This window comes from Prionailurus bengalensis, chromosome E2 (assembly GCF_016509475.1).
Source record: "Prionailurus bengalensis isolate Pbe53 chromosome E2, Fcat_Pben_1.1_paternal_pri, whole genome shotgun sequence".
Taxonomy (NCBI): Eukaryota; Metazoa; Chordata; class Mammalia; order Carnivora; family Felidae; genus Prionailurus; species Prionailurus bengalensis.
In genome coordinates this window covers 18,057,051-18,077,077 of record NC_057352.1, presented here as the reverse complement: position 1 = coordinate 18,077,077, position 20,027 = coordinate 18,057,051, and the positions used below count along the sequence as shown (strand labels likewise).

Below are 20,027 nucleotides of genomic sequence, written 5' to 3'. Positions count from 1 at the left end.
TCCCCAGAAGGAAGCCAGTTCAGGCCGCCAGACCTAGAAGTCTCTCAGACTCAGGAGTCCTGAAGCTTCTCCCCAAGGTCCTAGGAGTTGAGGCCTCCAACCCTCCCCCCTCAACGCACACACAGGACTTAGGGCAGATGTTCACCGTCTGTGATTTTCAAATCCTCCTGGGCCTGTGTGGGGGTGGGAGAGATTGGTGGTTAATCCACTGACTCTAAGACTTAAGACCAGATTTTCTGACCCCCTATCATCCTCTCCCAACTGCACCATGCTGTAGGCAGGGGACCTAGCTGAGTCCCCGGCTCCTCAGAAACTGGCAGTTCAGGCCATTAACTTGTCAGTCAACAGAGGTCTGTTCGCCCAGTCTTAGAATCCTAGAGTCCAAACGCCTGCCACGTGAGGACGTCAGAATCTGAGCTCAGGAACCAGAGAGAACCTGAGTGTGGGCCCCCAGTCACTACAGGCTCAGGAATGTCAGACCCAGGGTCCCAGCCCCCTCCAGGTCGCACTCGATTGGCTCGGGGTCCCGCCCACCTGCCGGGCCAGCTGCGCAGCGCACCGGCCGGCCAGAAGCGTGGGAACGCCCCAGCTGGGCGGCAGGCGGCCGTCAGGACAAGCTGCGCGGTTCCCAGCCTCCCCGCCCGCCCCAGCTCGGGCACCGCCGCCTCCCAGCCGTCGCCCAGCAACCACAGCGGGGACGAGGGGCTGAGCCGGGACTGCGGGGTCTCGGGAAGGGGGGGATGCTGGGGGCCTGGATTCCTGGATCCTTGGACGTGCTATGGGTTGCAGCAAAAGGGGTTCAACCCCTTTTTAAGAGGGGTGTTGAAGCGAGAAGAGCTGGACCCCCTCCTCTTCTCGGGGGTCCCGGTTGCCCCAGGCACCCCAGTGTCCTCTTCCTGACCCTCAGGCCCAGGGGGGGCCCGGGCCCCGCCTCCCCAGGGCGCGGAAACTAGCGAGGCCCCAGAGGCTCCCGTTTATAGCTTCGTTTCCACTCAGCGCCGTCCCTCCGAGGACCTGGGCTGAGCAAGTTTCTTCCACTCTCTCCCCCCGCCATGTCCCCCACAAGCCTGGCTGGGTGCAGGTGTCCAACTCAGCCGGGACGCCCTTCTTCGACCCAGGTGTTCTGGCTCCCAGACCCCAATTTGGCTGGGGCGCCCGCCCGCGGGGAAACCCCGCCCTGGTTGCCCCCATTCATCCAAGTCTCTGCCGCGCGAGTTCCTCAATGGGAAAGGGCGGGTCTCCAAGGGGGCGGGGCGAGTGGGATCGGGGCCCTCCCCGGTCTCTCAGAGACAGAGGGCGCGGAACCCGCCTGTGTTTCAGAGTGTTGGAGCCTGCAGCTGGGCAGACTGGGGGAACTCCAGGCCAGAAACGGGGTGGCCTCTAGCCTGGGGCGAAGAGTCGGGCGCGAAGGGAGCTCCGACCAGGGTCGTGAGAGGTGTGCTATTGAGGAAGAAGTTAGCAGGGAAGCCCGTGCAGCAAGTCTGCGGAATCTTGGGGGACACACGACGGGGATGCTGGTCTCCGCCCTCCTCGTTCTCCTCTTCTGCTTCAGAGGGCATGCAGGTACCTCTAGGGACGGATGAATTTGGGGGGGGAGGATTGTTTGCCAGCTGCCTCTTTACTGGGGTGGATGGAACTGGGGGTTCAGACTCCTAGATCTGCCGGAGGAGAACTTCGGGAGCCTAGACTCCTGGGTCCTGAATGAGGGAGCTAAGATCGTTGCTAAACTCAACCTTACTCCCTTCCCCCAATTCTCCTAGGCCCGTCGCCCCATTTCCTGCAACAACCGGATGACCTGGTAGCACTGCTGGGGGCTGAGGCCCGGCTGCCCTGTGCCCTGGGCGAATACTGGGGGCTGGTTCAGTGGACCAAGGACGGGCTGGCTCTAGGGGGTGAAAGGGACCTACCAGGTGAGACTGTTGTCTCTACTCAGGAGGGTTTGGCTCCAGGTGGGGGTGCTGAGCTTGTGCCGTATCTGAAGTCTCTATTTTAATGTTTTCAAATTTAGGAAATTGATGGGCTCAGATAAACATCTGAGAGAACTGAAGTTTTAGCTTCTTTAGGGGGTAGGAGATTTTTGTTTGTATTATAAAGTACTACATCAATGTAGGAAGGCATATAAAACACAAAAGGAAGATTTGCCAAATAAAGGAGACACTCGTGTAACTACTACTCATGACCCTTGTCAGCTCTCAGAAGCCTTTCTTATTCCCTCTCCTACCATAGCCCTCTCCTCACCCCAGACGTAGTACTAATCTGATTTTTATAGCAATTGTTTTCTTTTTTCTGACGTTTTCACCCCCAAGTTTGCCATGACTCTGGATGGGAGAGGGTTAGTCTCTCTGGCTCAGCACCCACTTTTTGGTGTCTTTCTGGTGTGGGGTGCCTGGGAAAGGAGACCGAGGCCAGGAACTCAGAATCATGGTGTGACTGCCTCTTCCTTAACTTCAGGGTGGTCCCGGTACTGGATATCAGGGAACGCAGCCAGTGGCCAGCACGACCTTTACATTAGGCCCGTGGAGCTAGAGGATCAAGCATCATATGAATGTCAGGCTACACAAGCAGGCCTCCGCTCTCGGCCAGCCCAACTGCATGTGCTGGGTGAGGACTCAATCCACTTGTACCTGGGAAGCCCAGGGGGACAGCCAGTGCTTAGCTGAGTGTCAGAGTCCGAGGAGCCCAGAGGGGTGGTTAGTTAGAGCTGGGAAGATTGGGGTCTCTGGGCCCAGGGTCCAGCTCTGACTCCAATCCACCCCACAGTACCCCCAGAAGCCCCCCAGGTACTGGGAGGCCCCTTTGTGTCTCTGGTTGCTGGAGTTCCTGCAAATCTGACCTGTCGGAGCCGTGGGGATGCCCGCCCCATCCCGGAGCTGCTGTGGTTCCGAGATGGAATCCGTCTGGATGGGACCACCTTCCACCAGGTCAGGTCGAAATCCCTGTGCAGCTCTTGCCCATTCAGGGAAATCTGGAGTCTGCTCAGACCACAGGCTTATCCAGAGGAGAAAAGGGCATGGGAGGAAGGAAGTTCAAGGGTTAGGACCCTTAGTATGTGATTAAGGGTAAGGATTCCAGAGCCAGACATCTCGGGTTCAAATCCTTGCTAGTTGATCAAATCACTTGCTAGTTGATTGATCTTGAGTTCAGGTAACTTAACCTCTCTGTCCCTCAAGTTTCCTTATCTGTACAATAGGGACAATAATATTCACTTCATAGGGTAATCGTGAGGATTAAATAAAGTACTTTGAAGTGACTGATACATAGTAAACACAATATAGCAAGAAGATGAAATCATTATTATTATTCATAACCTCCAGACCCTGCTGAAGGAAGGAACCACTAGGTCGGTGGAGAGCATCTTATCCTTGACTCCTTCCAGCGCTGATGACGGAGCCACCTTGGTCTGCCGGGCCCGGAGCCAGGCCCTGCCCTCAGGGAAGGATACAGCTATCACACTAAGCCTGCAGTGTGAGTGCAGTTAAAAATTGACCCTCCAGGCTGCAGGCCCTTGGGAAAAGAGAGGCCTGAGGTCTGGACTCCAAGGTTTGAGGAAAGAGGAGGCTGTGGACCTGGGACCCTGGGGAAATTGGGAACTGGAGTCTTGGACTTCTTAGCTCAAAAGGAAGAGGAGAGGGGCGCCTGGGTGGCTCAGTCAGTTGAAATTCCAACTTCGGCTCAGGTCATGATCTCATGGTCTGTGAGTTCGAGCCCCACGTCGGGCTCTGTGCTGACAGCTCGGAGCCTGGAGCCTGCTTCAAATTCTGTGTCTCCCTCTCTCTCTGCCCCTCCCCCTCTCATGCTCACGCTCTCTCTCTCTCTCCCTCTCTCTCTCTCTCTCAAAAATAAACATCAAAAAAAAAGGAAGAGGAGAGTGGGGACCCAGACTCCTGGGGTGGAGAGGCTGGGCACTGGACTCAGATGCTCCATGGAGGTGTTCCAGGTCCTTGCCCACCGCTAACCATTGACCTACCTCCACAGATCCCCCAGTGGTGACTCTGTCTGCAGAACCACAGAGTGTGCTGGAGGGAGAGAAGGTCACTTTCCTGTGCCAAGCAACAGCCCAACCTCCTGTCACAGGCTATAGGTGAGGTCGCCTCTCCTCAGCCCAGAGCAGGGTTTAGGGAGGACTAGGGTTGGGACGTGCGCGGGAGTGCCAGGGGAGCAGGGACAACATGAGCAGCCTCACTGCCTCTGCAGGTGGGCAAAGGGAGGTTCCCCCGTGCTCGGGGCCCGCGGACCAATGTTGGAGGTTGTGGCAGACGCCTCTTTCCTGATTGAGCCAGTGTCCTGCGAAGTCAGCAACGCAGTGGGTAGCGCCAACCGCAGCACAGCGCTGGACGTGCAGTGTGAGCGGGGGCGGGGCCCTGGGTGTGGCCAAAGTGGGGCAGATGGGGGGCGTGGCTGCGACTGGCTGCGGGAGAAGGTGGGACGGAAAAGGATGTAGGCAGGGATTGGCTGTGCTGGGTCAACGCCACGGGCAGCAGGGGCGGGAAGGTGTCGTTTCTGAGTAGCCGATCCTGGGTCTGAAGTTGCATCCTTCCCCGACCATGTGACACCTCCTCTCCTCTCCTCTCCTCTCCTCTCCTCTCCTCTCCTCTCCTCTCCTCCAGTCGGGCCGATTCTGCAGGCAAGGCCGGAGCCCATGTCTGTAGACGTAGGGGGAGACGCTTCCTTCAGCTGTGCCTGGCGCGGGAACCCGCTCCCACGGGTAACTTGGACCCGCAGCGGAGACGCGCAGGTGAGACCCGATCTAAAGCCTGTGGCCGTGGCTGGCGGTGGACAGAACTTCCTCTCAAGGTCCTGCCCCTGATGCCCCTACCCTCTCCCAGGTGCTGGGCTCTGGGCCCACGCTGCGTCTTCCGTCGGTGGGGCCCGAGGATGCAGGCGACTACGTGTGCAGAGCTGAGCCGGGGCTCTCTGGCCTGGGGGGCGGCGCTGCGGAGGCTAGGTTGACTGTGAACGGTGAGAAAGTGGCGCTTCCTAGAAGACCTGGCAGAGCCTGGGACGGGACACAGAGTGGGCAGAGGGGGCCAGCCCTAAACGGGGATGGGCGTGCCCTTGAGAGGGAGAGCTTTTTGGACGGCGGGGCCTGGGGCTGGGAGCCAGACCACGCGAAAGCGAGCCTCTGAGGGATTCGGGGTTTGTTGAGGGGCGTGGCCTGGTTGATTGGCTTTAGTGAAGAGTGCCGAGACCTGGCCCCGCCTTATTGAGACCTGACGTTTCTGAGGGCAGGGCCTCTATATGACTGGTCCACAATCTCCAAAACAGCTCCCCCAATTGTGACCGCCCTGCATTCTGCGCCCGCCTTCCTGAGGGGCCCCGCCCGCCTGCAATGTCTAGTCTTTGCATCTCCGGCCCCAGATGCTGTGGTAAGGGAATGTCCCCGCTCTCACGACCAGCCCAGTTGTTATCCCTGTCCTCCCAAGCCAGACCCCCAAAACTGCTATGACCACCTCTAACTTTTCGACACCTTGCCTGCCCTTCCTTCCTTCTCCAGTCTCCTTAATGACCTCCTTTTTGTGTGTGCCCCCAGGTCTGGTCTTGGGATGAGGGCTTTCTGGCGGCGGGGTCGCAAGGTCGGTTCCTGGTGGAGACATTCCCAGCCCCGGAGGGCCGCGGGGGCCAGGGCCCAGCCCTGATCTCTGTGCTACACATTTCGGGGACCCTGGAATCGGACTTCAGCAGGGGTTTCAACTGCAGTGCCAGGAACCGGTTGGGTGAGGGAGGCGCCCGGGTCAGCCTGGGGCGTAGAGGTGAGATCCTGGGCCTGAAGCCTCCAAATCTGAGGATCCCAAACCCCCACACGCCACAGTCTCTAAATCAAAGACCTCCAAATGCAGACACCCTCAAATCTTGAAAGCCTCAAAACTATGAGTCCCTTGAATCCTGAGACCCTCAAAACAGTAAATTCCTTCAAATACGGAATTCTAAACTGAGAGACCCCCCCACACACACACTTAGGTGCCCCAAAGAAACGAAGTTCCAAATATGGGGAATGGTAAAGTTAAAAACCCTTCAAACTCTAGGACTCCCTACAGCCAGGGAGTTTAAACTTGTGGAACCTCAAATTCGTGAGCCTGTAAGCCTAAGGGACCTCAAGCTAAGGGACCTACAAACTTTGGTATCCCCAAACTTGGGGACTTTTTGAATCCAGAGACGCCAACGCAAGCAAGTCCTGAGTCCCTGTTCCCCAGTTCTTCCTGGGTCTCATGCTTACCCTCCTCAGAACATCCTCTCTCCTTCCTGTAGACTTGCTGCCCACAGTGCGGATTGTGGCTGCAGTGGCTGCTGCAGCCGTGACTCTTCTTATGGTCATCATTGGGGTGGCCCTCTGCTGCTGGCGCCACGGCAAGGGTCAGTGACTGAGCCCCACCTCAGCGCCATCCCCCAGCCCCCTCCCCCCACTGACCTGGCTGAGACCCGCCCCAGTCTCACCTCTCTGGCCTCAGACTCACCTTCAGACCCTGGTTCCTCCCTCATGCCCTAAGTCCTTCTCCTCAGGGTCACACTCCTCCCCCTTGCAGGTTCTCATTGGTTCCCAGCCTCCTGACCCAACCCAGCCCTCTCTCTTCCTGTTCATTGGTCTCTGCAAACCATGACCCTGCCCCATCACTTATCTCTGCCTCCCACTGTCCCTGGCCTCAGCCTCTTTCTCCAAGCAAAAGAACCTGGTACGAATCCCAGGCAGCAGTGATGGCTCCAGTTCAAGAGGCCCTGAAGAGGAGGAGACCGGCAGTGGCGAGGACCGGGTAGGATGCAGGGTCCCCAGACAAGACTCAGCCTCTAGAACAACTAGTAACCCAGTCCCAACTGTTCTCCCAGTCCCCACTGAGCCCCCAAACTCAAAGGCGGTCCACATCCTAATAAGTAATCCCGGGCTAACATGTCCCCCAAGTCCAAACATACTCCTGACCCAGTTATCTCCTAGACCAAATATGTCCCCAGGGCCCTTTGTTGTCTTGAGTCTAGACCCCAGCTCCTTGTGCTCTTGGTCCCTCCTGCCTGGCCTCCACTGTCCAACTGAGGGTTGTTAGGGTCTGGTGCTGGACCAGGAGGATCCTCTGAGTGCCCCCTCTCACTAAGCACCCTATCCCAGGGCCCCATCGTGCACACGGATCACAATGACCTGGTTCTGGATGAGGAAGGGGCTCTGGAGACCAAGGTAAGTGTTGGGAAGGGATGGTTTCCTTTCACTGAGTCTCCAGCTCTCTCCCTGCTTGGTCCCCTCCTTTTTCACTCTCTTGCCCCCAGAGCTAGGACCTAGCCCCCTCCACACTTTCCTCCTGCCTCCTGGGCCACTTCACCCACCTCCAGGTCCTGTTTGCACAGCTGCTGATATTGCCCACAAATGTGTCCCAGCCTTGGCCTCCCTCTCGGAGCCCCACATCAGGGCTCACTCTGCCTGTGCTTTCCCATCACAGTCCTGCCTCAGGTCTCCTGGATGCCTCTGCCAGGCCCCTTCCTACCTACCAGCTCCCGCACTGGCCTCACTTCTCCCCAAACCGGCCCTTCCTTTGAAGTCCCCTCTCTTGGCCTCCACTGACTTCAGTCCCTAGCCCAGAGCCCTTCTCTGTCCCCTCTGTACCTAGCACATGCTATTCTATTGGCCTGAAACACCACTTTCCTTCCCATACTACCTAATTCTGCCCTTCATTCCTCTGGTCTCAGCTCACACATTTCTTGTTCTAGAGAGTCCATGCTTCCCTACTCACAGCCCTGATCATTCTGTCTGTGTTCCACCTGCCACAACTAGGACCACTCTGCCCTGGATTCCCATCCCAGCCCTGAAATCCTGTTTGTGCTTCCCCATCAGGCCTTCTCACTCTGCCTGTATTTCCCTCATCAATACCCTGACCCCCCTGGACTCTGGTGATTTGCCATTTCCTCTTTGGCCTGGGATCTCCATGTGGGCAGGGCCCAGTCTCTCCCCTTGATAGACATGTCCAGCAGCAGCATAAGACATGACACAGAATCAAAGCCTTGGGGCCGGTGGGCAGATGAATGAATGAATGTCTTGGTCTCAACCCCTCTGTTCCCACTGCATCTCCTTCCAAACCACCAGCCCTCAGCAAGCCTATACTCCTCTGTTGCTGCCTTTCTCTGCCCATTTCCGTCTGTCCTTTTATCTCTTGTCTCTGTTTTCCTGTCCCAATTTGTCTTCCTATCAGTCTGTATGTCTATCTCTCTGACTCTGGGTCTCTGTTTGCTCTTGCGTCTGTCTTTTTGTCTCTCTCTAGGTCTGGCTCTAAGTGTATCTCTCCATTAGTGACCCTCACCCCATCTTATATCCTCACATACATTAACAAATCCCATTTGTCCCTCAGGACCCAACCAATGGTTACTACAAGGTCCGAGGAGTCAGTGTGAGCCTGAGCCTTGGTGAAGGCCCTGGAGGCGGCCTCTTCTTGCCGCCCCCCTCCCCCCTTGGACCTCCAGGGACCCCTACCTTCTATGACTTCAACCCACACCTAGGCATGGTCCCACCCTGCAGACTGTATAGAGCTCGGGCAGGTTATCTCACCACACCCCATCCTCGAGCTTTTACCAGCTACATCAAACCTACATCCATTGGACCCCCAGATCTGACCCCCAGGACTCCACCCTTCCCATATGCTGCCTTCCCCACACCCAGCCACCCACGTCTCCAAACTCATGTGTGACACCTCTCCAAGTGAAGAGTCCTGGGATCTTCAACTTGCCATAATGGATTGTCCTGATTTCTGAGGAACCAGAAAAAGATGGTGACCTTACTCCTCCAAAATTGAACACTGATGGGAGAGAAAGATCATTACAATTGTCTGGATTACTGGTGTACAGTCAGCTCAGTCAAAGGGGACTGAGGTCCCCAAGTGGGAGCAAGATGGCCACTATGACCGACTATTCCCCTGTGTAAAAGAGATTCAAGATGGCAGATGGGCTCTTTGTAGATGGACGGGGACAGGGGGTGATGGGATGGAAGGCAGGGATGGAAATTGTTTCCAGGTGTGGAAAGAAGAGATTTCAAGATGACCACCTATACTGAGAAAAAGGCAACGTAGGTTAAGATGGAGGCCAGACCAGGCCCTGCCCTGGTTCTCCCTGAGGGACCCTTTGCTTGGCCAATTCAAGTGCAGCCAAGATGGCTAATTACTCTCTGGGAACCCCAGATGGCCACCATCTCAATTCCTTTCAACTTCCTTAAGGGCCCTGGATGAACTGAATCCAAGGAATGAAGATAGGGTGAGAACCATCATGGGGAGAGGAGAGTAGTGTGGGGTGGGTGGGGTGGAATCTTGGAATGAGAATATTTATGTTTAATAATAAAAAAAAAAAGTCAATAAGTGAATGCGTCTTGGAGATCCTCCTGGCATTATTACCCTCCATCAAGGAAGGGGTCCATTAAATCAGCCCTAAGACCCTTCCTCTACCCTATTCTCTACCCTAGGCGATGAAGTGGCTGTAGGAACAAAACCTTGAGCCACCTCCCAGCCTTTTGCTACCCATTTAGCACTCCAAGCTCTTTTAACATACATCTACACAAACACACATGCACAGATGCACATACATGATAGTGCTGCCCCAGTTGGCTTGTGGAAAACAGAATTCTACAGTTATTTAAGGAGACAAAGCAGTGAGCCCTGAAGAGTAGGCAGGGTGGGAGAGGCTAGGGGTGAGAAAATAGAAATGCCATGGTCCTTAAAGCAAGGATAGGGTTGAGGCCCTTGTCCTGAGGTGCTGGGTACCTGACTCAGGTCATCCTTAAAGAAAGGACCTACGGGCTTTGGTTTTATGCATCCTTGAGCTAGGAATTAAAGGTCCAGACACGTGGGATCCTTGGAAAGCAGAGCAGAAGGCCAAGACCCCAGGTCCTAGGGAGAAAGGGTGGGGGCTTGTTCTCTGGTCCTGAAAAAGAAAGGGCCCGCAGTCCAGATTCCTGGATCTGAGGAAGAAGGGGACTGGATCTCATCTGCTGCGTCCTTGATTAGGGAAATTTCAGAGCCTGTATTCCTGGGACCTCAAGAGACAAATCTATCGGGGGGACGGTGGAGGTCTTCAATGGTGGCAAGCCTGGAAGAGAAAGAGGCTGATTTGTGAGTGTCTGGGTTTGAGGGAAGAGAAAGCTGGGGGTGAGGGTCCTGAGAAAGGGCTCAAAACGGCGGAGCCTATGACCCAGACTGCCGGCTGGGCCCTTGCATGGGGTGGGACTCCTGGAATCTCTAGAAGGCGGGGGCCTGGCGCTGGCTCCCACCCGGGGTTCCCGAGCTGCTCCAGTCTGCGCAGAGCTGCCACGCTATTGTCCTGGCTAGGAAGGCGGGGCCGGCGTGGGGCGGGGCTGGCGGCGCCGGCGCAGCCCGGGGGCGGCGGGAGGAGGCGGCGGCGGCGGCGGTGGCGCTGGGAGCTCCTGTCACCGCTGGGGCCGGGCCGGGCCGGGCCGGAGTGCAGGGGACGTGAGGGCGCGAGGGCCGGGACATGGGGCCCACTAGCCCTGCCGCTCGCGGTCTGGGCCGCCACCCGGGCCCGCCGCCGCTGCCGCTGTTGCTGCCACTATTGCTGCTGCTTCTGCGCGCGCAGCTCGCCGTCGGGAGCCTGGCCGGTGGGAGCCCCGGCGCGGCCGAGGTGAGGCCCGGCCGGGTCCTGGGGGATGGGGGAAGGGGCGGGACCGGGCCTTGGGCCCGGACGCGGACGCGTCCAGGACAGAAAGCGCAGTCTTTCCGGCCAAGTGATAGGCCCCCATGCGTCCCTAACGGCACTAGGCATTCATGAACCCAGGGGTTCAGGTCCCAGTTCCCCCATCTTCTGTCCTCCCAGCTGCCTCCCGCCGCTAGCTTAGGAACTGGCTTTTCCAGAGCCGTGGTCCCAAAAGCCCAGCCCCCTCAGACCCTCTCGACCTAGGTGAGTCAGCCCCAACCAGACAGGACCCACCAGACAGTAAGACACCTGGATCCAAGAATCTTGGCCCCTTGCATCCTCTGGACATATTTGAGGGCCCCCTCAGCCTCCCAGAACCGAGGAGTCTAGGTCTTCAGACACCGACCCCCGACCCAGGATGTAGCCTTCCAGCCCTCAAAGGACCTGGTGCCCAGGCCTGCAGGCCCTGAAGCCAGGCCTTGTCGTCTTTGCACCGGAGAATAGGACCCTGAGCTAGGGATGGTGGGAGGAGGGGCCAGAACGCCTGGGTTCTGGCCTCCTCCCCCGCGATTCAGTTTTAACCCCTTCGGGCTCCAGTGCGGCTGCGCCGGGGTGGGGGCGGAGCCTGTCTCCGCGGCAACAAGGCCGCGAGCCTCTCGGGGGACCCGGGTCGCCATAGCAACGGGAGAGCTGCGGCGCCCCCGCCCAGTGGGAGCTGTTTCCCGGGGAACAGTACCTCTTAGGAGGCGGGTGCGCGGTACTTGGTGGAGGGGCTGGTGCTGGGGTTCTGAACCTCCGGGTCCTAAGGAGCAAAGGTCTGGGGGACACACGTGCCAGCGTCCCTGGGCCCTCTCTGACCCCTCTGACCCGACCCTCAGGCTCCAGGGTCGGCCCAGGTGGCTGGACTATGTGGGCACCTAACTCTTCACCGGGACCTGCGCACCGGCCGCTGGGAACCAGACCAACAGCGCTCACGACGCTGTCTCCGCGATCCGCAACGGGTGCTGGAATACTGCAGACAGGTGGGCGGGACCTGCTGGGAGGGGCGTGGTCCGCAGGAAAACGGTTCCGAGACTGTCCGGATAGCCCAAAAGAAAGAAGCTAGTCGTGCAAAAGGCATGGTCCAGGGAGAATGAGAGATCTAAGTAGTCAGGGGAAGCTAGGAGGCGTGGCTGAGAAAGAGGCGAATTTAGGATAGGGCAGGACCTGTTTTTGAGAAACTAGGGCAGGAAAGGAGAACTGTGCAAAGAGGGTCAGCTAAGAACTGTATCCAGTGAAGAGACAGTTTAGCAATCTGTGGTAGGTACCTTAAGGAGTAGGGGCACAGGTGGGCGTGGTCAAAGGAGAGGCGGGGCTAAGAAAAAAGACCTTTTGGACCTGCAAGAGAGTGGAGCCCAATGCGAGAGTGGAAAGCTGGGAGGTGTAGCTATGAAAAGCCAGTTCTAATACAAAGAGAAGGGATGCTTACTGAGAGGCCAAACAGAGAAAACGGTGAGGCTTAAAAGGAGGGCGGAACCTATTGGAGGAGGGGACAGAGGTGACCAGAAGAGAGGCAGGTTTACGGGGATTGAGTTTCTGGGCAGATGGCGGGGCTTCTGAGGGAGAGCTACTGGGGGCGTGGCCAAGGAGCTTGCTGGCTTAGCTACCGAGTCTACCGAGAAGCAGAACCTAGGGAGATCACTAGAGCCTTGTAAAGGGACATGGCCAGTGGAGAAGCACAGCTGACAGGGGGCGAGGCTGTGGGCTGATCACGCTCACCCGCTGCCCCCAGATGTACCCGGAGCTGCAGATTGCACGTGTGGAACAGGCGACACAGGCCATCCCCATGGAGCGCTGGTGTGGGGGCTCTCGAGGTGGCCGCTGTGCTCACCCCCACCACCAGGTTGTGCCTTTCCAATGCCTGCGTGAGTCCCAGGCTGGGGGCAGGGAACAGAAGTGGGGGTTTCCCTGGGGTGAGATTCTGAGCCCTGGTCTCAGGCTCATATTAGGAAGCTGGATGCATGCCTGGGTCCAGAGTGGGGCAGAGAAACCTCTGAGGATAAAATGTCTGGATTCTGAAGAGGGTAGAGCTAGTGTCTGTGGGAGGGTCTCACTCTGGTGCCCCCACTCTCCAGCAGGTGAATTCGTGAGCGAGGCCCTGCTGGTGCCTGAAGGCTGCCGGTTCTTGCATCAGGAGCGCATGGACCAGTGTGAGAGTTCAACTCGGAGGCATCAGGAGGCACAGGAGGTCAGGACCCTGGCCCATCCATTCTCACTCCCCAACCCAGGAATCCAGTCCCCTAACAACCCACCCCCCCTCCCCAAACCTGACTCTGGACCTCAGCCCCCTCTTCCCACTGGGACAGAATCAGGAATCCAGGCCCCTAGTCCCATCAGCCCCCAAGACCCAGGCATCCAGGCTCCCTCTCTACCCTCTCCTAGCCCGCAATCCTGGCATCTGGGCCTACTCTTCCCGCAGGCCTGCCGTTCCCAGGGCCTCATCCTGCATGGCTCGGGCATGCTTTTGCCCTGTGGCACGGATCGGTTCCGAGGTGTGGAGTATGTGTGCTGCCCCCCTCCAGTCACCCCTGATCCATCTGGGACAGCAGTTGGGTGAGTGGGAAGGAACCCTCCACGCCCATCCCAAGGCTCCTGAAGCAGGAAATGGAAGCCTGGGGGCCTGGGTCGTATTCTCACTGCCTCAAGTCTTCTGTTCCCTCAGTGACCCCTCCACCCGGTCCTGGCCCCTAGGGGGCAGAGTAGAGGGGGGTGAGGACGAGGAAGAAGAGGAATCCTTCCTACAGCCAGTAGACGATTACTTCGTGGAGCCCCCACGGGCTGAAGAGGAAGAAGAGGAGGAAAGAGTCCCACCGTCAAGCTCCCATAGCCCTGCAGGGTTCAGCAAAGGTGAGACTGTCTCTGAACTCTTAGTTCCCTCTATCCTGGAGGGAGGATGATTTGAGGGAGCCTTGGTGTAGAGGCATCTTTGGGAGGGACCTGTTGGGGAGAGACCCAACTGGGGGGAATGGAAGGGATGGGAGTAACACTGGGTAAAGAAGAGGTGGAAGGGCTGTCCTGTGCAGAATGCAAAGGGTGAGGGTGGCTTGGGGGTACCTGAAAGTGGAGGAGCCATCTGGTAGCTCCTAAGGATTATTTTGGGGAAGCTTGAAGGATGGTGTAGATTTCTAAGCTTTGCAAGAACATGCCCAGTTCAGAACAATATCTCTCATGATGCCCTGCACCATCTATGGTTAAGTAGACACATGGTGGTCTCCAGTGTGCTCTAGGAAATGTAGTTCTCCAAGAAGGGAGGGTAACCTGAAGATGGGCTTCAGACTGATTCCCCAGTTCCTGGCCTTGCAGTGACCACCACCGCAAGGCCCACAGATGGTGTGGACGTGTACTTTGGCATGCCTGGAGAAATCAGCGAGCATGAGGGTTTCCTGAGAGCCAAGATGGACCTGGAGGAACGTAGGATGCGCCAGATTAATGAGGTGATGATACTGGGGCCTCAGGATTTCCCACAACACGGAACTCCCTGAATACCAGGAATTTCCTCAGAGGCACATTGAGACTACCTCCAAAGACTCCCCAAGCCCCCATCCAACCCCTAATCCTCAACACCACCTCTGGGATGACCAGGGATCCCTGACCCACCTAGAATCCCACTGAGATGCCAGCAGATTCTATGGAAACTCTGGTGAACTGCATTCTTCCACTTACATTCCTTCAGAGCCTGACCTCTTGTGAACTCAAGAGCAAGTAGGACTTATAGGATCTGGAGCCTCCAAAGTCTGGAAGAGGGATTGGGGGACTCACTGGGTGGAGCAGGGTAGATTCGAGGATCCTGAAGTTCCTCTTGCCCCTAGGTGATGCGTGAATGGGCCATGGCAGACAACCAGTCCAAGAACCTGCCGAAAGCTGACAGACAGGCCCTGAACGAGGTAGGACACCCTCTGGCGGGTCCTACTTTTGCCTGTCCGATACCTAGGACACACCTGGTCTCAGTTGGGTCCAGGCCTGGTCTTGGCTCATCCTGTCCCACCCCTTCCTACTTATATTGGTCTCTCCTGGCCCCCTCCCTCCATTTGGCTCCACTCCTCTTGGCCTATGTCTGACCTGGCATTTCTCTCCTCTTCAGACTGGCCTTGTTTTGCCTTGATCCTCACTTGATCCTTACCTCTCAGGGCAGGCTCTGTGGTCATCTCCCAAACTGAGTCCCAGCAAGATGCATCCTGGTCCTGCTCAGCATCCTTGATTCATTCACATTCCTATTAGGCCCCATCCCCTGACTCTGGTCCCACCCCTCTAATCTCACTTTCACTCTCAGTCCCTCCTCAGTAGGCCCAGCCTCATGACTCACTGATCACCTCTAGAGGCCCCACCCCCTCCTCTTAGGTTAGCCCCATTCCTGATCTTTGCTCCACCCCTCTAGGTCCTATTTAGGCACAGCCATCTCCAGTTGGCCCCGCCCAGGCCTACAGCCTTACCTTTCCTATAATACTTGGAAAATATTTCACCAGAACATGAGCTGCCTCCGTTCCTAGATTGTTCCCACCCGGTAGAGTTTACATCCTCAGATCAGCTCCCAATTGGCCTGGTCCTGCCTGCACTCTGCCTGGCCCTGTATCCCCACTCCTTCCAGTCCACATCCTGTGATCTGGTCCCACCCTAGAGTCGATTCTACTCGTGCCTAGACCCACCGCACCACCCTCCGCCACATGGCCCTACAGACTGCCTTTCCAGAGTGTTGACCTGGACTTTCACCTATCTTCACCTCTCCTGGCCCTGTGCTCACCCCCTTGCCAGCACTTCCAGTCCATTCTGCAGACCCTGGAGGAGCAGGTGTCTGGTGAGCGACAGCGCCTGGTGGAGACCCACGCCACCCGAGTCATCGCCCTTATCAACGACCAGCGCCGGGCAGCCTTGGAAGGTTTCCTGGCAGCACTGCAGGGAGATCCGCCTCAGGTGTGGGAGCCGTGGGGGCAGGGGCGGTGGGTGAAAAGGTCTGGGGCAGGCCTAGGCAGCCTTTGTCCCTTCCACAGGCAGAGCGCGTCCTGCTGGCCCTGCGGCGTTACCTGCGTGCAGAGCAGAAGGAACGAAGGCACACGCTGAGGCACTACCAGCACGTGGCTGCCGTGGATCCTGAGAAGGCCCAGCAGATGCGCTTCCAGGTGCTCAGATGCTCCTGGCTCCCAAATACCCTGTTGTCCCTCAGACCCCAGTCTCCAGGGCCCCACCCCTCAGACCCTCTTTCTGTCCCTTGGACCTCTACCTATCCCTGGCAAGCTTGCCCCCACGCCTCTCCCCAGTCTTGAGACCTTTCCGGCCCAGGGTCATTTCCGGACCATTCCAGGGTCAGGATCCCTACTTCCTGACCCTGGAATGTTGCCCTTTACCCCCACCCTGGCTCCTTGCCTTTGACCCCCTTCCTGTCCCTTTGATTCCTACTTCCTTTCCCAGAATTTTCCTCCAATGCCTTGAACCCTGTTCCTGTCCCTCAGTTCTCCTTCCTCCCAAACACCACTTATTTTCCATGCAACCCTTATTCTGTGCCCTCAGATCCCAATTCCTAGTTCTTCGATGTTCTCTTCCTGTCCATGAATACTCCATTCTGTGCTCTTGAATTCCATGTCTTGCCCTTGAAAGACATCATTTCTGGGGCTCCTGGGTGGCTCAGTTGGTTAAGCATCCGACTTCAGCTCAGATCATGATCTCACGGTTCGTGAGTTCGAGCCCTACGTCAGGCTGTGTACTGACAGCTCAGAGCCTGGAGCCTGCTTCAGATTCTGTGTTTCCCTCTCTCTCTGCCCTCCCCCAACTCGTGCTCTGTCTCTGTATCTGTCTCTCTCTCAAAATATAAACATAAAATTTTTTTTTAATTTTAAACAAAAAAGAAGAAAGACATCATTTGTATATGACTCTCTAATCCCATTTCTTTCTCTATAATCCCTGAAACCTTACTTTCTATTCCTCAGACCCTACTTTCTGCTCCTCCTACCCACTTCCTCCACTTCCTATCTTCTATGCCATGTCCCTGGTATCTTATACGTACATTGTCTCTTGTGCATTTTTCCTAGTGACTACTCCTTTTCTTTTTGCCTTAATTCCTTTTCCAAGCCTCTCACTTCCTGTCTTCTATACACCTTTTCCTTTTCTTTTTATTCTGCTTCGCCTCCAGTTTCCTTCCTCCTCTGGCCCAATTACTGGCTCTTGTGCCCTACTTCCTGTCCATTGTATATGCTATTTTTCCTTGGACCCTATTGACCTTCCTTCTGCACTCTGCCTCAGTTTCCCCATCTCTAGGCAGTAGGCTAGAGAACTGCCTACTTCCCAGTTCATCGTTCATCCTCACCTCCCCACAGGTGCAGACCCACCTTCAAGTAATTGAGGAAAGGATGAATCAGAGCCTGGGGTTGCTGGACCAGAACCCCCGCCTGGCTCAGGAGTTGCGGCCCCAGATCCGTGAGTGCCTGTGACCCCTGGTTCCCATTCCTGATCTGTGAAGGCAGATATTGACCCCCAAACTTTTCTTCCCCCCTCCACCGTTTCAGTTATTTATTCCTATGTAACAAACTCCAGAACTTAGTGGCTTTAAAGACAACTATTTTCTTTGCTCATGATTCTGCCATCTGGTCGGTGTGTGGCTACTCTTGGCTAGCAGATCAGTTAAGGGATGGGACTCTGGCACAAACAGGCCTCTCTTCCTCTCCATGTCAGCTCAGGGTCTCTTATCCATGGAGCCCCTCTGCATGGTCTCTCAGCAGGATACCTGGACTTCCTGCACAGTGGTTCACGCTCCCCAAAGCACGAAAGTGAAAGCTGCCAAGTCTTCTTAAGGCAGGGGCCCACCTTCTGTTGATTAAAGCAAGTGACAAACTCAGTCCAGATTCAAAGGGAGGAGGCCTGAATGAGAGCATGAGCACCAAAAAGTGTGATCTCCCAAAGCCCCCAGATCTATTGTGACTTCCTACTGGATGTCCCACACCTATCCCTGCTCTTTAAAGAGGCCAGTCTTGGGGTGCCTCGGTGACTCAGTCAGTTAAGTGTCTGACCTTGATTTCAGCTCAGGTCATGATCTCACAGTTCATGGGATCAAGCCCTGCATCAGGCCCTGCACTGACAGTGCTGAGCCTGCTGGGATTCTCACTCGTTCTCCTTCTCTCTCTCTCTATGCCTCCCCCACTCATGCTCTTTCTCTCTCTCTCTCTCAAAATAAATAAATAAACATTTTTTAAAAAGAGGCCATTCTCTTGAAACTTCAACCTCCGTCCTCCCTGCCAGGGGTGCCTTCATCTAGCTCCCCAATTTCCCCAGATCATACTTACAGCTACCCCCAATCACTCTAGTATTAGGGTGCCATTTATTCACCTGGTTTTGCTTTGTGGCATCCCTTTGGGGGTCGTGATGTCGACCCCCTTTCTGCATGTTCCCCTCAGAGGAACTTCTCCACTCTGAGCACCTGGGTCCCAATGAATTGGAAGCCCCCGCCCCAGGGGGCAGCAGTGAGGACAAGGGTGGGCTGCAGCCTCTGGATTCCAAGGATGGTGAGTTCACCCAAATGTAGATAACCCTAGACTTTGGGGGACAGGCACCCAACCCAATCCTAATCCCTTAAATTTGGGGGGTATCTTAGCCACCACAGTGAATGGGAGAGGATAGGAACGGATGTCTAAGGTTGTGGAAGCCTCTGTAGGATCCTTGATCCTCCTGCCTTGGCTGGGAGGGTGTGTCTCCACCCTTTTCCTCCATGATGCCCTCCTTTCTTCACTGTTCCACCTGTCTTGCTTCTTCCGGCTGCCAGCAGACACCCCCATGGCCCTTCCGAAAGGTGAGTATCTCCCAGAATAGACCCCAGCCACCAAATCCCACTAGTCCCTGAGCCCCGAACGGAAAAGCGTCCATACATTGGGAACTCCCGACCTGCTGGGGTAAAGTCCGGTGCCCCTTCTGACCGCCTCCTCAGGCAGGGGTAGCACCATACTCAACTCTCAGTAATGAGATAGGACTTGGGGGTTAGGGTCCACAGAACAAGACGCTGCATCCTCTGGGAAAGAGAAGATGTCCCCCCTGGAGCAGTATGAGCGAAAGGTAAGTGAGACCTGTGGACGTTGAGGGTGGATGGGAGAGGGGTCCTGGACTCCTCGGTCTGAAGGAGGAGGGTGTTAGGGGGTTGGATCCTTTGGCCTGAGGGAATAAGGGATTGAGGACAAGGACTTTGGGGTCCTAAGGAAGAAGAAGGCTGGGGATGCCCTACTGGGGCCCAGGGGAGGAGGAGGCTGGTGCCCAGCGCCTGAGTCCCTGACACCTCCTGCTCCCCCAGGTGAATGTATCTGTTCCAAGGGGTTTTCCTTTCCACTCAGCGGAGATTCAGAGAGATGAGCTGGTAAGAGGAGGATTATTCTGGGTACCTAGGGGGAGAGGTCAGAAGGCAGTGGCTAGGCTGTGACTCCCAAAGCCACACAGGGCCCTGGTGAGCCTCACAGATGGCCCCTGCCCCATGTCCTCTCCATGCAGGCACCAGCTGGGACAGGTGTATCCCGAGAGGCCGTGTCTGGTCTGCTGATCATGGGAGCAGGTGGGGGCTCCCTGATCGTCCTCTCCCTCCTGCTCTTGCGCAGGAAGAAGCCCTATGGGGCTATCAGCCATGGAGTGGTGGAGGTGAGAGGCACAAAGACATGGTATATGGGGAAGGAGTTCCAGAGCCTGGGCACAGGGGCGCTGTGAGATCTGCGGTCAGGTCTCTATGCCCCTCTGTTCCTCCCCGCCCCAAATGCAGGTGGACCCTATGCTGACCCTGGAGGAGCAGCAGCTGCGTGAACTGCAGCGTCATGGCTATGAGAACCCCACCTACCGCTTCCTGGAGGAACGACCCTGAACCAGCCCCCTTCACCCCTTTGGCTGAGCCCAGAGCTTCCCTCTTCCTGAAGCCCCAGAACCCCAACTCCCATCCTGGGGGAGGGGTCTCAAAATTGTTCATTTCACACTCTTTGTGAGGGGACTGGAAATTCTTATTTCCCCTTTCCAATTCCAAATTCCATCCCCAAGAAATCCCCAGGTATTCCCAGCTGCCTCCCTGCTTGGGACCTCCTCACTTTAATTTATTTTGTAAGTTAATTTATTGTTCCTTAAGGTGACCACCAGCTTGGTCCCAGTGTCTGTTGTTCCCTAGAATTCACCCTCCCATGTGATCCCCACTAACATCCCAATAAAATCCTTTTCCCCACCAGGCCATCCTGCGTCTCTTGGGGGGGAATCAGTGTGTAATCATAGCTCTGGACTCTGGTGCGGATCCCTGCCCAGGCCTCCTTCACCTCTGAAAACAGTATGAAGGATCTTTAAATCTGGGCGGGGCCTTTAGGAAGGGTGGGGCCCAAAGACTTGGAAGGCTCCCTCTGCCCGCTCAGAAGCTTTCCGTGGTGCCAAACGGTGTGTTACTTCTA

General features: G+C 56.4%; 2 protein-coding genes across 14 annotated transcripts; both read left to right on the top strand.

Moving 5' to 3' along the window:
- The first annotated feature begins 907 nt into the window (after positions 1 to 907).
- KIRREL2 (kirre like nephrin family adhesion molecule 2) lies at positions 908 to 9,297 on the top strand. Its single transcript, XM_043600565.1, has 15 exons — positions 908 to 1,563; positions 1,761 to 1,910; positions 2,452 to 2,601; positions 2,761 to 2,921; positions 3,315 to 3,465; positions 3,976 to 4,081; positions 4,195 to 4,343; positions 4,608 to 4,735; positions 4,827 to 4,959; positions 5,266 to 5,366; positions 5,531 to 5,750; positions 6,247 to 6,351; positions 6,643 to 6,746; positions 7,094 to 7,159; positions 8,322 to 9,297. The coding sequence occupies exons 1-15, from the start codon at positions 1,053 to 1,055 to the stop codon at positions 8,655 to 8,657; spliced, it is 2,571 nt and encodes an 856-aa protein (XP_043456500.1). The 5' UTR covers positions 908 to 1,052; the 3' UTR covers positions 8,658 to 9,297.
- Positions 9,298 to 10,331: 1,034 nt separating this feature from the next.
- Positions 10,332 to 19,810, top strand: APLP1 (amyloid beta precursor like protein 1). 13 transcript variants are annotated; one of them, XM_043600589.1, is made up of 17 exons: positions 10,332 to 10,593; positions 11,484 to 11,627; positions 12,377 to 12,509; positions 12,720 to 12,832; positions 13,064 to 13,197; positions 13,307 to 13,491; positions 13,948 to 14,078; positions 14,454 to 14,528; positions 15,394 to 15,552; positions 15,630 to 15,758; positions 16,950 to 17,049; positions 18,024 to 18,131; positions 18,308 to 18,415; positions 18,605 to 18,675; positions 18,908 to 18,970; positions 19,102 to 19,245; positions 19,325 to 19,810. In XM_043600589.1, exons 1-17 carry the CDS (start codon positions 10,447 to 10,449, stop codon positions 19,460 to 19,462), a joined length of 2,082 nt encoding a protein of 693 aa, XP_043456524.1. In that variant the 5' UTR covers positions 10,332 to 10,446; the 3' UTR covers positions 19,463 to 19,810. The 13 variants fall into 13 exon arrangements, with proteins under 13 accessions (XP_043456524.1, XP_043456536.1, XP_043456526.1 ...); XM_043600593.1 differs by having other exon boundaries at positions 10,333 to 10,593; positions 18,392 to 18,415; XM_043600592.1 differs by having other exon boundaries at positions 10,333 to 10,593; positions 18,389 to 18,415.
- Positions 19,811 to 20,027: the final 217 nt, after the last annotated feature.